The sequence below is a fragment of the Pezoporus wallicus genome, unplaced genomic scaffold (genome assembly GCF_028554395.1).
Source record: "Pezoporus wallicus isolate ANWC-B61680 ecotype Strahan unplaced genomic scaffold, APGP_CSIRO_Pwel_v1 contig_6520, whole genome shotgun sequence".
In the NCBI taxonomy this organism is placed as follows: Eukaryota; Metazoa; Chordata; class Aves; order Psittaciformes; family Psittacidae; genus Pezoporus; species Pezoporus wallicus.
This window is the reverse complement of record NW_026636887.1, coordinates 1,214,232-1,231,507: the sequence shown is the minus strand read 5'-3', so window position 1 is coordinate 1,231,507 and position 17,276 is coordinate 1,214,232. Positions and strand designations below refer to the sequence as shown.

The window sequence follows — 17,276 nt, the reverse complement described above, 5'->3', positions numbered from 1 at the left end:
AATACTTCAAGCTTCATTTCAAACAGAAATTAAAAGTATTATGTGGCCCTCTCACAATGCTTATAACACAAATATCTGTATCTGTGATAAAATGAATACTGTTTCCATATTTTATTTTACTCTTAAATCTAAAAGCTGAGTGGCAAAGGAAAATTAACTCAGACATATTAAGGAAGCTATCTCATATACCACATGTATTTGAGTGTTAAAATACATATCCATATTATACAAGGTCATGAAAAACAACATTCAAATTGCATTATGACAAATGAATATAGCTTAAACATTTATTTATTTTCTTTGTGGTTTTTAATAGAATAAAATTTGCTTCCATTTGTACAAGCAGCTTTCCTAAAGTGCTTTCAGTAACTATAAAGCTGCATCAAGAGTCTAGTATCCTTACCTTGGTGCTTCCTCCACAACTTTTTGGTTTCTCCTTTGAATGGAGCACTCCCTTTCATTCAACCACAAGGTATTACCATGTTTATCTGCCAAAACCTGAAACAGTAACATACTATTAACAAGACAGATGCTATGTATATTTTGACAGAACACTATTATCTAACATTCAGTTAGTTTAATTTAAAAATACCTTTTTCAAATCTAGAAATAAAGGTTGGGGAAACCGCTAGTGTATAAAATGAATTGTATATGGAATACTAATCGAATGCTCCTTCAAATTCTGAATAGGATTATTTTAAGGCCTATATATAGAGTTTATAAATTGCAAAACAACACTCACTGCAAAATTTTTAAGAAGCTCCCAAAAGTTCAGAAATCAGAAGACTGAAATAAAATTAAAACAACATTTTCAAGAATATAAAATTGTATTGCATAATGAAATCACTCAGAAGCAATATCTTTTGTCAACGAAAGAGAGAAAAATCTCAAAAATGCCAAATTTTGCTCCTGAATTACACACAAAAGTTTTCAGAAAAATGGCTAATGGAGCTTTCTTAGTAGGCAAACCACAGCACCCTGTCTAAAGACAGGGAAAGAAGAAAAAGATCTTCAGAAACTTTGCAATCTTTTATTAAAGAGAGTAAGACTTGCTACTTCTCAGTACTTGCAGTGTAAATTAAAGCAGTAGTTTCAAAGAATCAGGTTTTAGCAACAGTTCCTGTCCACAGTTTCAGTTCATGGAAGAGTTAAACATACACACAAGTAGCTAGATCCAGCTACCTAAAATACACATTAGAAAAAAGAAAAAAGAAAAACAAAATAGAACTCTCAATAGACACTGCAACTTCAAACTGGAAGGGAAAGTAAGAAAAGGTACACCATCCCGTTATGAAATTGACTGTACCATGCAGCCATTCCCAATATCTGGAGACCAGATTTGAGGATTCAAGACTTCTTCCTTTCTTATGATTTTATACTCCACAATAATTCTTGGAAAAATTTCTCTCGTTGCAGATCACACTGGCTCTCTTTCTTCCTTTTTTCTCTCTAATCCATTTTTTGCCATCTCTACTCTGCTCTTGTGAGACCTCACCTGGAGTATTGTGTGCAGTTCTGGTGTCCTCAACATAAAAAGGACATGGAACTGTTGGAACAAGTCCAGAGAAGGGCCACGAGGATGATCAGGGGACTGGAGCACCTCCCATATGAAGACAGGCTGAGGAAGTTGGGGCTGTTCAGCCTGGAGAAGAGAAGGCTGCGTGGAGACCTCATAGCAGCCTTCCAGTATCTGAAGGGGATGCTGGGGAGGGACTCTTCATTAGGGACTGTAGTGATAGGACAAGGGGTAATGGGTTCAAACTTAAACAGGGGAAGTTTAGATTGGATATAAGGAGGAAGTTCTTTCCTGTTAGCGTGGTGAGGCACTGGAATGGGTTCCCCAGGGATGTTGTGAATGCTCCATCCCTGGCAGTGTTGAAGACCAGGTTGGACGAAGCCTTGGGTGACATGGTTTAGCGTGAGGTGTCCCTGCCCACAGCAGCGGGGTTGGAACCTGATGATCTTAAGGTCCTTTCCAACCCTAACTATTCTATGATTCTATCTTCCTGGTCTGATCTGCGGGAACCTTTGCCAATATTCATGCTTCATTCTTTAATAGTGCAGTTCTACACTGAAAACTGACAAGGTAAAAAAAAGGAGACAATCTTCCTCAAACTGTGTGAATTCAACCTCAAAGTGTGTGAATTCTACTCACATTTGTGACAATGAATCTGTATTATTTATTATTTCTTTCACCACAGAGTGAGTATAGCACTAAGCAAGATGAACTCCTGCATCTATGATACCAATGTTTGCTGATGCATGAATAATCTGGGTAGATGTGACTGAAAACAAGGCGCTGTGCAGCATCGCATCGGATCCAGAGTGCTCCACACCCTGTTGTGGTCCCACAAATTTATAGAGCTTTCTAAGGAAAAAAAAATCCTCTCTAAAGAGTTCTACAAGATCAAGGACTTCAATATTTCCTGAACTACAGTGTGTCCCAGAACCCTCTTTTCTGCCCAGAGGGAAGCTTAGCAGCACCAGCAGCAGCAGGGTACTGCAGCCAACTCTATAGAAACTCATTCGGGAAGACCGAAGATCTTTTAACTGTTTTTTTTCTTTTTTTGTTTGTTTGTTTTTGTTGTTTTTTTTTTTAAATACTGGAACAGTACTTTCAGGGCACAGCATCCTACTCACTGAGAAAATAGCTGTCCTGTAAGTAGGATGATTCCTTGTGAGCATTTCTGTTTCATTGTTAGAAAGACTACAACTTCCCACAGAATCCAGCCTCATAAAAACAAACAAAACAAAAAGTCCTGGAATATTTCAATTAAAAAAAGAGTTCCTGTGCTTCTCTTTCTGTGTATATTCCTGAAGGGGATAATAAAATATTTTTCAAGCCAACTAGTAAATATTTTCTTTGACTTCAGGACATTTCTTATATCCAATTTAATATCTGCCATCTGGACCTTAAAATAAATGTTTTCCCATTATCAGTTAGTACAGCTCAAAAAGAGACATGAATGAACAGTCACTATTTAAATGCAATTATAAACAGAATAAGCCAAACAATATCTAGTGTTAGGCTTTTGCTTTCATTTTGGGTCCACTGCTTTCATTATCAGAAATTAAAAAAGATACTTTCTTCATAAAACAGTTAAATTTCAGAAAACATTTACAGAATGTTGAAATCATCTCCTCTGATATGACATGAGATTCCAGTACACATTTCACTAAAAATGCACGTCACAGCTGCAGTTCTTTTCTTAATATCTACATACTTGCAAAAGACAACTTCCTGATTTATGGGATTATATGATTATTACATTAGTATATGTTATGTACATATATATGCCAAACTAATTAAATATAACATATCACAACCTATCTTACATGATTCAACTAAATTCTATTTCCAGTTGTAAAACTGATATTTAGCCAAGTAATAGTTAGACATTCCATGTACTCTTACTTTAAACTCTGGTCCTTTATATCAGATATTTCAGGAGAACAAGACTTCAAATCAGTTCAAGCATAAAGTCTATTTGAACTCTATTTTCCTGTTAATTGTTTTCATCTTTTCTCATGTTTTACAAAGTGATTGTTTTATAGCTAGACACAGGAAACCCCTTCTTTAACAATTTTAGGTACCAATGCTTTGGAGCTATATGGGAATGTTAAAAAAAAAAGTTCTATTTAAAAGTTACTGCTAAATTAATAAATATTTGGCATCTGGTCTCAAATTGTTTGTATATTCAGCAGTTTGAAAATGAACCAAAGCCAGCGTCCTAAAGCTGATTAGAACATGAAGTTAAAACGATATGCTATCATATTGTTAAAAGGTACCATCAAAGTGTTCATGTAAGGAAAACAACACTCATTGTACACTTATTATAAATAAAACTATAAATTATTAATAGCAAAGCTATTTTGTTTAATCTAGGTAAAATTATTTAACAGTTTTTAAATACAGTACTGCCTTTTTTTTTCTTGAGGTAGCCCTTTTTAAATCTAAAGGAATAAAGACACTGCAAAATATGCCCACAACTCATGAAAGTATGGAAGAATCAATCTTATCTAACTTTAGTCATCAAAGAGTCGGTAGGAACCAGCTGAAGCTCCCAAATCTACAAGGACTGAAAGAAATGTATCTTTAATGTATACTGATTTGTGTACAAAAAAAAAAAAAAGTAACAAAGATCAAAAATTATTAGCCATGACAAAAGAATATAGGAAGCTGCTGTAGAAATCTGACCCCTTTTGTAACCTAAGATCAATGCTGAAACTAAATGCCCACTATACACCTTTCCACTACACTTCAAAAGAGAATAGGTTTGGGTTGAAATTTCATTTTTACAGACTGTTTCTTCATTTCTCTGCTGCTTCTTCATTTCTGCCCCTCTGCTCTGCCCTGGTGAGACCCCACTTGCAGCACCGCACCCACCTCTGGAGTCCTCAGTACAAGACAGGCATGGACCTTTTGGAACAGGTCCAGAGGAGGGCCACAGAGATGATCAGAGTGCTGGAGCATCTCTCCTACAAAGGCAGGCTGAGAGAGTTGGGGTTGATCAGCCTGAAGAAAAGAAGGCTCCGAGGAGAACTTATTGTAGCCTTTCAATACTTAAAGGGAGCTTATAAGAAAGATGAGAAGAGACTTTTTACAAGGGTTTGTAGTGATAGGATAAGGGATAATAGCTTTAAACTACAAGAGAACAGATTTATACTGGGTATGAGGAAGGAATTCTTTATGATGGGAGTGCTGAAACACTGGAAGAGGTTGCCCAGGCAGGTTACAGATGACCCATTCCTGGAAACATTCAAGGCCAAGCTGGAGAGGACTCTGAGCAACCTGATCTAGTCCAAGATGTCCCATCTAGTTGAAGATGTGGGATGGACTAGATTACCTTTAAAGGTCCCTTACAACCCAAACTATTCCATGATATGCAGTAAGTTAGCCTGTGCACATAAATAAAAACACAGGAAATATCAGACTGTAGGCACATATGTGGTGGAATAAAAATGTTAAATATTTCTCTCTTAAAAATCATTCCACGTGAATCAAATTTACTGTTGTTTCATTCAGCTACTGAGCTACTGTCAGAATACTTCAGGCTCTCACTGCAAAACTGTTGAGGTAACTGATATACCCCCTATAGATTTCTACTCAGGAAAGATTATTTCAAGGCCATGGACAAACCCGATTTAGTTGCTTGCATAAGATCAAACACATCATAAATTTTAAAATCATACTTTTCTTGAAGAGTCTGGTCCAAAAAGTCTTGCTTTGCATTAGCACATCTGGGTTAACACTAGACCCAATCAAAAATATAAATGGTCACAATCCAGAATTTAAGGAGAACACAGCCAATTTCGAAGCACAAACTGCCCAAAGTAGGACACAAATCCTCCTGAGTTCCCTAGTAACATTAGATACTTCAGAACATACTCCAACATACTGACAAAACCACCCAGAGGTTGGAAGAAAAATGTTAAGCACAGCAGCACGTGAACTCCTACATCCTCTGCTGCACTCAAGCACTGCAATCAGGATCCAGAGTTCAAGCTCCAGCCACTAACAGACATCTGTAGACAGATGCCTACAACTGTGGTTTCTTTTTTCTTTCCCCCAACAAACTGAGCAGAGTTCATTGTCTTCCTGCTAAAGAAAGGGTAAGGAATAAAAACAGGAAGGCTGTATTGTGCATGATAGCCATGTAGTTTGAGCAATGGCCCAAGACACAGGAAAACACAAGACCATATGCCTTTTTTAGCTGAGTGTTTGAAACGTTTTGAACTTTGATTAATTTATGACTTCAGATCTTCTTAAATAAATAAACAATAACTAATAATAGTAAAAATAATACACTACAAACCTGAATTTCTATGTGACGAGGGTTATCAATGAACTTTTCTATCAGTAAGCGATCATCGCCAAAACTTGAAGCAGCTTCTTGAGATGAAAACCTAAAACCTTCCCTTAAATAATGGAAACAAAAAGAATAATCTGTATTTGTAAAAGTTAAATCAAGCTCTGAAGTATACAGGAGAAGGAACACTTATTCATTCCAGTCATCTGGCAGTTTTCATCAATAAACACATACATCCAAAAACCAAATTTAACCATTTGCATGTGATTCTTTAATGAGCAACCCTTTTTTCTTCCTTTTTTTTTTTTGCAAAGACCAAAAAAAAAAAAAAAAACTAACAAAAAAAACCCTCAACGCAGAGAGAATTTCAATGTGCTTACAAATTCTGCGGATTTACAAAAATTATTCAAATAAATTTTCTTTGTTGGCATTTTCTTCTGCAAAAGTAATAAAGTAATCAAATTTTAAAACCCAATAATTACAAAGTACTTGTCATACAGAAGCAGAGGTGTCACTCACCATTATTTAAGGTATACAGGCCTCTTAATACTCAGGAATAGCAGAGGTTAATCGCACATTAATTAGATGAAAGAACCGCAGATGTAATATTGCAGACCTTGTAAATTCATTCACTGAACACACAACCTGAAGATGTAATACTTCACTTTATAGAGGATTCCAGCTGTACCGCTAGTTTTCCCTGTATTAAAGCATAGCTGAGTTTACACTACACGTCCCATATATTTCCCTCTGTTTTCTCTAATATGTATGTAATTACTCAAATATTATAAGATGCTCTAATTATCAATTTTATTTTTGATGGCAGAAAGATTACTCCTATGGGGCATAGCTGCTGACTATGAACTTCATGTTCAGCTTTCTCAGGATGAAATGTACCATAAAGCAGGGACCCAAAGGCTCCATGGAAGTTTTATACAGGCTGTTTAACTGGCATATTAGTCCCATTTATGTTGATACATATGGAAAGTTCGGGGTAAATTTCCATGGGATTGACTACTGAAACACAGCAGCCCTGGTGTTTGTGCCTGGAATAAGAATTACAGCACAACTGAGTTGAAGTTTCCATGCTCTCCATCTCTGTAATCTAGCTCAATTCCACAAACAAAATGCAGACAACCAAACTACCAGATAGGTAAATTCATAGTGTAGAGATGCTTGTATTTAAAGGGGCTTTTTTCCACCTTCTTTCAAGATTGTGGAATAATATGTGTTATAATTTTGAGAGATTATACTCAATGTACAATCTTTCTTAAATTTGTATTTAATGTCAACATGTTGAATTACTTAAAAAAAAGGGACATCAAAATTTGTGGTTCTGTACACCGCCTGATCTGTCCAATAAACCTAAGTGAGGTAACAAACAGCCAGACAGTGTTTCTTACTGAAACAGAGCTATTTTAACTCCTATATCAAAGGCTCTGTTTCCTTTTGTAAACATTCTATCAGACAGTTTCATGCACAATTGACTATTTTTTCTTCATTGAAGTATGTGCTAATTAGAAATCTAATCTGCAATACTTGCTAGAAAAAGAAAGTCAGGTACCAAATTATCTAATCCATACATCTGTAAATCTTTTTAAATTATATATAACAGGAATTACTATCTCAGGTATTCTGACCTTGTTTGCACCTTACAAAACTGTGCAGTTGTATTTGTTCAGCAATAAAGATTACCATTAATAGCACTTCAGCTTCCTTAAAGAGATCATACTAAGCAAATGGAGATGGACCAGTCTCCGTGAATATTTAAAAAAAAAAAAAAAAGCTGTTTAGGCTTGTTTAGGCTTTTAAGCTAGAAGAGAATTTGTATTTGAAGCATTTTCCTTTCACCAAGCAATAGCCCTACAGAGCCTCACTGCAAGGAAGATGCTCCTCACGCAGCACAACCACACTAATATGTGCCTGACCAAGCTAACACCAGAAGAGAAGTGTGGGTGAACTGGAGTCAGGGAAGCCTGAGCTTACTGCCCCTGCCTAGGCCCAGGTACAGTTTACCCTATAAACACTACGCTGTCTGCAGCCTTATCAAGCCCTGATGTTTGACAAGATACATTCAGGTTGATGTACCTCACCTACGTGAAGACCATTGTTGATAACTCTACACTATGACTCGAGGTAAAGGGCACCCTGGTCAGAAGATTTGCAAGACTGGGCTCTGCACAGACCCACGCTCCAAAGACTATCTCTCTACTAACACTTCTACATCTTCCAGTACCAGCCACGTGGCCTAGACCGAGGGGCAGGGAGGACAGACTGTGCATTAGGCATTACTGAGCACCCTACGCTACAGGAACAGCTGTATACAACAGTATGCAAGGAGTACAGCAAACAGCAGCAGCTAAGAGGGGCTTTGGCAGGAGATACTTTTGATAGTTCCTCATAAGATGGGTCTGGTGGCAGAAGTAGTTTTGACAGCAGAGCATGAGAGGGGAGGCAGATTGGCATTTTGGTTGCAAGTTATTTATTTATTCAGTCAAGATTCTCTGTTAAGTTTTTTGATAGATTCTCAGTAACTTTTAGTGGCAGGTTTTGCTGTTGTTTTTTTTTCTTATTTACAGATTTGCTGCTTTTAGGTGTTTCTATGATCTTCTGCTAGCTGTTTCCCATATTAAACAGACTGATTCATGATGAAAAGGGTCCCACAGCTGCCTGCAGCAAGGATGACTCATGCCCCAGGTCAGCCACCTGAGACACACTGCCATGGAGTCAGTAAGCATGTATGCCATCATGCAGTACATGTGGCGACTCCACAGCCCTGGCTGCACTCGTATCTATCGCACATCAGATTACTTGACCTAAGTTGGGTTTGAAGCAGCTGGATGAAAGGCCACCACAGTCCATGCCTAAGGCAGGCAGGGAATGCCACTGCCCCTCCTCAGGGACAGGGTGGGTCATGCTGGTGACAGCTGCACACTAATAAAGCCTGGAGGCATCGAGGGGCAGGGACTAAATCAAGAGGCCCACCTCAGGTAGCTGCACATAAAGGCATATACCCAAAGAAAGAAACAGGATCTGGAGTCTGCATGCAGGCACAGAACTGCAACATCCTTAGAATAGCTGACATGGCCACACAACTGCAATAAACGGCTACCCAATCTTTAAGACAGGCAGTAGGATAGGTTTGCCCCTTTTTATGAAGCAGCAGATCAAATATACGATCTCTTCTTGGGAAAGAGCATACAGGGTAAGAACTGGAAGGAAGAGGCCAGTAGGGATAATACTGCAGTGCAAATTTGTTAAAAGCTCACCTACTCAAGCTGACAAAATGGACAAATACTTCTTCAAGCAACTCAGTATCTCTGAGACCTCAAGTGTTTGTATAGCTTTGGGGATTTTTTGGGGCTATGTGTTGGTTGGGAGAGGTATGGTTTTGGTTTGTTAGTAATTGGGGGAGGTGTGGGAGAGTTCAGGGGAAGTGGTTGGGGTTTTTTTGGGTTCTTTTTTTTTTTAATAGGTAGCTCATGGCTCAATGACATCTAACAGCAACCTTCCAGTGCTTTGAGATGCTTTGTAAGACAAAGCCACACTCTTTACTGCAGTGCACAGCAGAGAAAAAATGAGATAGGGGCCATAAATTGAAGTGAGGAGTTTCTAAATGTATGCAAGGAAAAAAAGTGACTGTAAAGAACTGAAAAATGGGGCAGGCTGTTTAGAGAGGCTGTGGAAATGGAATGCAAGACCCAACCGGGCAAAGCTCTAAGCAACCAGTTTCAAATTGAGTATTGATCCTATTCAGAGGATGAAACTGAACGAGATGATGGCCCTAGGTCCCTTCAAACATGCATGATTCTGTAAGAACAGGATGCCTTTAAAGGCTCCCATGTCTCTCTACAGTACTTCTTTTCCCCACAATGAAGTACAGGTTCCACAAAAGCATTTACTGATCTTGGCACAAGCTTTCTTGTGGCTGTCTGAAGTGAAATAGCCCATGTAAACCTTCTGCGTCTAGCTCCAAGATCAGCATTGCTGCTTTAATTAAAACAACCTTTTTCTTTGGAAGCAGACAGACAATAACAAACGACTGCAGTCATTATGTAATATTTCAATTTCTAATATAAGGAAAGGCTGAGGGAGCTGGGCCTGTTCAGCCTGGAGGAGAGAAGGCTTAGGGAGAATCTTATCAGTATGCATAACTATCTGAAGGGAGGGTGTCAAAAGGATGGGGCCAGCCTCTCCTCTGTGGTGCCAGGCAATACAACAAGATGCAACAGGCATAAACTAAAACACAAGATAGTCCACCTAAGCTTCTTTACTGTGAGAATGACCTAGCACTGGAATAGGTTGCCCAGAGAGACTGCAGAGTTTCCACCCCTGGAGAAGTTCAAGAGCCATCTGGACACAATCCCAAGGAATGTGGCTCTACCTGACTCTGTGTAAGGAGAGAAGTTGGATTAGATGACCGCCGGTGGTCCCTTCCAGCCTCAACCATTCTGGGATTCTGTGTATTTTCTTTTCAAGGCCAGAGTTGGAAAGACCATCTAGTTAAAAACCATGTTAGATAACTATTAGTACAGTGGAATCCCTCTAAAACCATGAATGGTAAGTTAAGCACCGAACAAATACACAAACGATATTTTATTTTACAGAAATAAAAAACAATATTCACTGCTACAGCCTGATTAAATTTAAAAAAATACAAGTATGTAGTCACAGCATTTTCCATCTGTTCACACATGCAGCTGCTAGCACGGAAATCTGTTTAAAAAAGATACAGTTCTTAGGAAACCCTGTTCTTCACTGATCCAACTGACTGTTTCTCCTGACCTTAAGACTACTACCTCACATACCTCTACAGGGCAGTCCAAGGATGCCAAACCCACACACTCCCATATTTGCAAAGCAGCCTCACAGGACAAGTGCACTGCTTTGGGAGGGTAATAAAACTTAATGTACAGACTTGTAATAGGGAATGCTGTTCAGTTTTTTTAAAAGCATTGTCCTCTCATACTGCACTCTTCATACTTCCTTTGCCTCAGGAGGTGGTGGATTCCTGCTCATTCCTTCAGAGCCATTGGAAGACTACAACATCAGGAGAGGAAAAAAAAACAAAAAAAACAAACCTTCAACAGATGTTTCTGAAGGAAGGTGGGAAACTGCAAAAAATGACTGCAGATTACAAAAACAAATCTGGTAGTAGTTCTCCCACATATCCTGTTGTATCATCCCAGTGAAGAGCAACAACTGTGGAACAGTGGAAGTAAACACAGCATGGTACCATAGGACCACAGAAGAGAAATTATAAGGGGCTCTTGGAATTTAGAAGCAGATGTTTGACTTAAGCTCATAAAATCGGCATAAGCACCAACAAAGAATTTAAGTAACAGGACCATTTATATTTTCCTGTTATTATAAGTTAAAAGGCAAAATCTTTCATGTCTCTAAATATCTGTTGCAGGAAGCTGCCTTGTTGAAACCTTTCAAAACATACTCTCTCTAGGCATGCAAGATTTCAGTATCTAGGAAAAGTTTTAAAAGTTATGACAACTGGGGGGAGGGGATTAGCACAAAGCTCCAAATTTCTCAAAAGGGAATTGTCAGAAGATAATTCAGTGAAGATTTCCAACTCAGAGGTTATCATGTTTGCCACTGAAATGACTAGAGAAACTAATTTCTATCTGCAAATCCACAATTTAAGACAAAGTCCAGTAGTTTCTGTATGATGACCTCTGATACTGAACCTACGCGCCAGTAAGTATCTTTCTGTGCAAAGATCCATCACAACCTCTGCCAGATAATTTAAATCAGTCCTTTGGAGAGGATAGGGTCCTCAAGCAAATTCCTCTTCAGAGCTGCCAGCAGACCATTTGAAGCCATAAAGCCTACAAACTTAGTTACAACTACAACTGTTACAAGCTTACTGAAAGCAAGAAAGCCTTCAGTTTCTCCACAATCAAAGAAGGGATCATACAGAAAAGTTTCTAGGTATTCAGGTACCTACACTAGTCACATTTTGTTGTACTTCGTAATGAGCTTCATGTTGCCTGTACTTGGAAAGCACTTTCAGATCAGGCTGTCTGGGATGCAAGCACAGAGGCTCTTCATATACAGGACCAGAGCTGAAATGAGCAGCTACACTAAGACAGAAGTACTTTTAGATACATATAGCTGCAGAACTTTCTCACGCCGTGAAGAATGTACAAACCTGAATTCAATGTAAACTGTTCTTCAGAAATCTGCACTTCATTTTCAATATACTTGTAAGTGGGTATATTATGTGAAGAAAGAGGGTTGGTTTGGATAAATACTATTTATTATTACATTAGAGTGAAAATAGGGTTATTTTAATATCAGACATGTACTAGTGGTTTGAACTGTACACAAAATTCCACACTAGAACTTGACTGAAATTTGGAAAAATGCAACAGAAGGGATTCATATCTGAGGAAATTCAGACTCCAGAGAAAGAGGTAGAGGGCAACATGACAGACCTCCACAGCTGCATGCACGTGATGGGCTATTTAAAAAGTCATTGTAACAGTGGTAAAACTATTCCAGTATTCCTAGTTAGAAACAGTAGCTGAAAGGTACAGAAGTCTTAGCTGCAGCTGGAATACCATAATATTTAGAGGACCTAACAATTTTCATCACTAGGTATACTTAAGAGATGTGAAAGATGAAGCACTAGTGAATTACCACAGTGAATAATGCTTTAACAGTAGCAATTAAGTCATTCAGACAGGTCTTTCCTATTTCCAGTGATTTTTCTCCATGTCACACAACAATACATCTATGCCTTCCTTTAATATTATACATAGCCAAAAGTATGTTTCAAAATTAGGTTATACTAATTTTGTTTCAAATAGCATTTGGAATTAATCTCACATGACAAAGCCAAGAAGTTTACAAATGAAAATATTCTTCACACTCATCTTCCATCTATGACTGCTGAAATACAAAACGCTATTCAGATAATGGCTTTCCAGGGTCTGCCAATAGCTGAAGATGAGTTTATTTTTAGGATTACATGGATTTGAATGCAGCAAGACGATACATGAGTTCAACAACTTATTTATGCAATATTAAAACTACAGATACATTGTTTTGTCAGTAGCAAGGTGAGTCATCTTCAAAACATTATGCTCTTCAGACACAAAAAGGAACAATCTTAATTCCATAATACAATTAATAGATACTACAAGAAATCTTTTACAGGCTCATACATATTTCACGACAGACTGTATGAGAAATCCAAATTCTGTACTTCATATGTACATGCAAAGTAAATCTGTTTATATCTTCAGTTCTCTTAATCTCACTTTTATCTTCCTGCAACGAGTATTTTGCCAACGTAATTTGGCCTTCATTGCTGTCTACCTGTAAATTTGAAAAATCAGCATTTCCTTATGTAGGAGCAGTAACTAGGGTCAATTTGACTCCAGGTATTATTTCTCTTAGGACCTTTTAGATATTACTCTATAAAATTATACTGCAAAGATAAGGCTTGCATAACTATCTGAAAGAATTATTAGGAGGACACCACAGGCAAATAATGAGCTGAATGGTACTTTAAAGGCTTTCAGTAAGCAAGGCAAGCATCTCAAACTAGTATCACTAAATATCACTTGGTCAAAGTAATATCACTAAATTAATTTTGTATGCAAATGTACAAAAAAAGAGCATCCCTGGCTAGTTTCTGTTGTTACCAATCAGCTCCATCATCAGGTGACTTTCTACACAGTAACCACAACTTTTCTCCGAAACAAATTAGCAACCATAATTTCAGATCCAGTTTTCAATTTTTGAAGTTACTTTAATCAAGCTCCTTTGCTCCTTTCTGAGCAAAATAAGAAAGGAATGCCTTCCTTTCAAGTCCAACAGCCACAATTGCTGCCTGAACAAGATCAAGGCAGTAGTTTTGGATTCTAAAGCAGTGGAAACAAAAGAATTCTTGTAAGAAAGGTTATTCTAAATCTTCATTCTAATGCACAAAACCTTATTTTCCCATTTAGACTTGAATATAAATGAACTAGAGGCAGCAAGGTACAAGAAAACCCACCACGCTTTCTTTAAATCTAAAATTTAATTGCTAGCAATTCACTGGTTTTGTCCAGTTTTTAAGTTTCGACAAAAATTTAACTGGAAACTCAAAGAAAAAAAAAACAACAAAAAAAAAACAAAACCAACAAACCATGAATGGGAAATCTTGCAGGTAACTAAACTAATGAAAACCTGAGCTACACTTTGAGTTGATTCCAGCATATGTGCTGCTTTCTCCATGTGGAAAAGAAAATATTTAGGTGGTTACCTAATTTTGGATCAAACAGGCTTTTTGTTACAATTCTTTGAAAAAAAAAAAAAAACAAAACACATTTTTCTGTAACATCAGTGGCACATACGGCTGAAACCAGGCTTCTCACTGCCGAGTATCAGCAGAGAATGGATTGCAAAACTTTAAGTCATAACAAGTGTCATGAAGTGTTCAAGATTCAGATAACCATTAAAAGACATGAAAATGGAGGTGTTTAAACAAACATTGTTCCAAACAGGCAAAAGCACAATAGTTTGCCAAGGCAAGTATTTTAAACACAGAAGTATGCGTTTATTTGAACGTATTCTGAAAACATCATGTTTCTACACATAAATAATCAACTTTAACAGAACTAAAAGCATGCATTAATGTTGGAGAATCAGGGCCAATAAATATTCTATGTAACACAGCAACAATTAATAAATCAGCATTCTGAAAGGCCTACAGCAAAACGTTATTTACAATCTAAACTTACAGTTTACATTGATTAAAGGCAGTTGTGAATGCTGGGATTTTAAATCAAATTAATGGGCTGTGTTTTGTAAGATTTATGCAAAAATTATCTTTAGACACATGCAAAGTATACTGTTCACTATACGAAAGGGGAAAAACCAAATAACACCCAATTTCTCTATCATTTTGTATCGGCTCAACTGTCAGCTCACAGTGGCTTAATGGGACTTCTGTAACTGCAGCACTCATCAAGGCAAGCTTTTGGACAGCATCTCACCTGGTCTCTTCATCATCCCAAGCGATTCTCATGCCTTTCCCACCACCACCTGCTGAGGCCTTGATCATGACAGGGTAGCCTAACAGCAGGGAACAAGTAGACAGAAGTTCAAACTTTGTTCAGTTGGTCAGAGGAACATGACAACTGACCACATGTCCAATAATGCCAGTAGACAATAACTTTGCTTATTAAAACACTTTGTTTCAAAGGAGAGGAGAAATTTTTCTTTTCAAGACTTAGCTGTCAGTGCTGTGATTCCTGAAGCCAGGAAAGGTTGTCTTCTTCATTTCATTTATACCAAAATGAATTATTCCCAAGTAACAAAGTGATTTATGAATAAAAGCATTTGACCTTTTAAAACTCGCATTTCTTCAGGAACAAAATTTTGTTCTTTTGTTTCTGCCAAAATAAGCTATAGCTGTGATGAAATTTTTCAAAAAATAATTAGCAAAAATAAGATCATCATAAAACATTAGTCAATAAATTATTACTGTAAATGATAAACTATTAGTCAAGAGATTCACTAAGCAAACCTGTATTTTATCAAGATTTCTGGTAAAATACATTTTAAATAGCAGCACCTCAAGAGTTCTGCTGCTAGATATTAGGTAATGGTATCACAGAAAACAGACTTTTACACTTTTATTTTTTAACAATTAAAAAAATTGTGTCTGTACTGACAAGTCATAAGAAAAAGCTGGCAGTATAAATCTGACAGCATTGCACACAACTGGCAATATTTTACTCTCACAACAAGAGACCTTAATATGGTCAAAGTCAGGACCTTAGTTTTCTGAAAGCTAGAAAAGTACAGTAACAAAGTATGCAGTTTAAAAGCCAATTCAGTAATGATTGTTTACCTTATGGTACAGTATTTTAATTCAAAGCAACTTCTTAAAACAATCTTAGTCATATTAGTGATGCACAGAAAATTAAAAATTCAGGATCTGAAAGTTTTTTTAGAGTAACAAAGAATTCTTCCAGGCTTTGGTTTGTTTGAAAATCATAATATTAAGCCAAGATCAGATGATATTATCTTGCAAGAAGAGTCCATCAGTCCTCACAGACTGAAAATATATTCTATAAAAAGCTTTGATCTGGGGTCAGAAAGGGACATTTTAATATGGTTCCCAGTAGAAATGGTCAAGTCTGCTATTATATGTTTACAGTTTCTTTTTGTAATGTGGATCTACTCTTGCTCTGTAGAGTGACAAGTGACAGCGATACAGTGTCACCGCTTCCTCTCCCTGAAAGGTCAGTGAACTGAAAAGAGGTTCAGGAGAAGATAATTAAAACCACCAAGTTCTGGAATATCTTTTGCTTAAAGAGTCATGATATAAGAATAAACCAGTAATGCTGACTGGAAGGTAGGAAAGCAGCAATAGTACAAGAGAACATTAAATTAACAAAGTAACAGCAAAATAATAAAATGGAAAAAAGTAAAAATCAGTAAAATAATTTCCAAGATAACATGTTGTTAGACTGTGAAACACCATGCTACAGACCATTCAACCATTCATGTGGCAGAAAGATGTAAAAGGTAAGAGATACGCACATGTACAGCACAAATCAAGTTCCTACAGGCAAGGATGACCAAAAGGCTGTAAATCTTTAAAGTTTAACCTCTAGTTACTAGGCATAAGTGTAAGACAAAACAGAGCCATGCAAATAAGCTTGCTACAGTCTCTCTTACACCTCTCCATGGAATATCCGGTGCTGTCTACAGAGGGGCATGGGACAAGTCACAGAGTAACAATGGGTTCGATCCAGAACTACACTAATCAATTCCAAGGCCTCTACAAATCCCAGGAATAAAAGGGCATGGTCAAAATAACTCTAGACTGCATTCAACAGTGACATTAAACACATTTTCAAGAAATACAGTGTATGCAGTACATACACAAGTAGAATTTATCTACAATGTAGTTGCTTTTCCAGATCCCTGGCAACTGCCAAACTCCTAGGCAAGCCACTGGCTATTCTGAAACAAACCAAAAAGCACATCTTACATGATTTTCATGCATGACATAAGATTTAGCTGGATAACACTAGAGAACCTACACCTCTGGCAACGCTATCACCAGCTGGAGACTCTCTCAAACTCAGGAGGCCACAAGTCTGAAATTCTGAAATAGGCATTGTTTTAAGCCTTATTATGGCAAACTCACTATGGCAATTTCCATCACCTAATCTATCTCATTGAGTGTTACATGTATTTGAAAGAAAAAAATCATCAATTATGCTAACAATTTCAGTCTAACAATATCAGGCTCTTGAATGGCTCACTGATTTTAATTCTGTAAGCAGAGTCTAGCTCTGATTTACTGTTCTTTCACTTAAACAGCAAAATAAGCATGTTGGCAGTGAGCCTTGGTGAGTCTACATGCTACAGAATATATAAGTTTATATATCACAACTCAAATGGCTAAATTACCAGATAGGATGCATGGGTTACTGGTATCACTCA

At 37.3% G+C, this 17,276-nt stretch overlaps 1 protein-coding gene across 3 annotated transcripts in view; it reads right to left on the bottom strand.

Annotated features, from left to right (window-relative positions):
- The window catches only part of PCCA (propionyl-CoA carboxylase subunit alpha), a 283,684-nt gene that overhangs the window by 185,753 nt on the left and 80,655 nt on the right, over window positions 1–17,276 (bottom strand). For 2 of the 3 annotated variants that reach the window (XM_057402101.1, XM_057402102.1), the window contains exons 9-11: window positions 14,810–14,888; window positions 5,817–5,919; window positions 404–498 (exon numbers count right to left, since the gene is read on the bottom strand). In XM_057402101.1, coding sequence (XP_057258084.1) covers window positions 404–498; window positions 5,817–5,919; window positions 14,810–14,888 — 277 coding nt within the window. The remainder of the gene's footprint in view (window positions 1–403; window positions 499–5,816; window positions 5,920–14,809; window positions 14,889–17,276) is intronic. The other variant, XM_057402103.1, reaches the window with a different exon arrangement.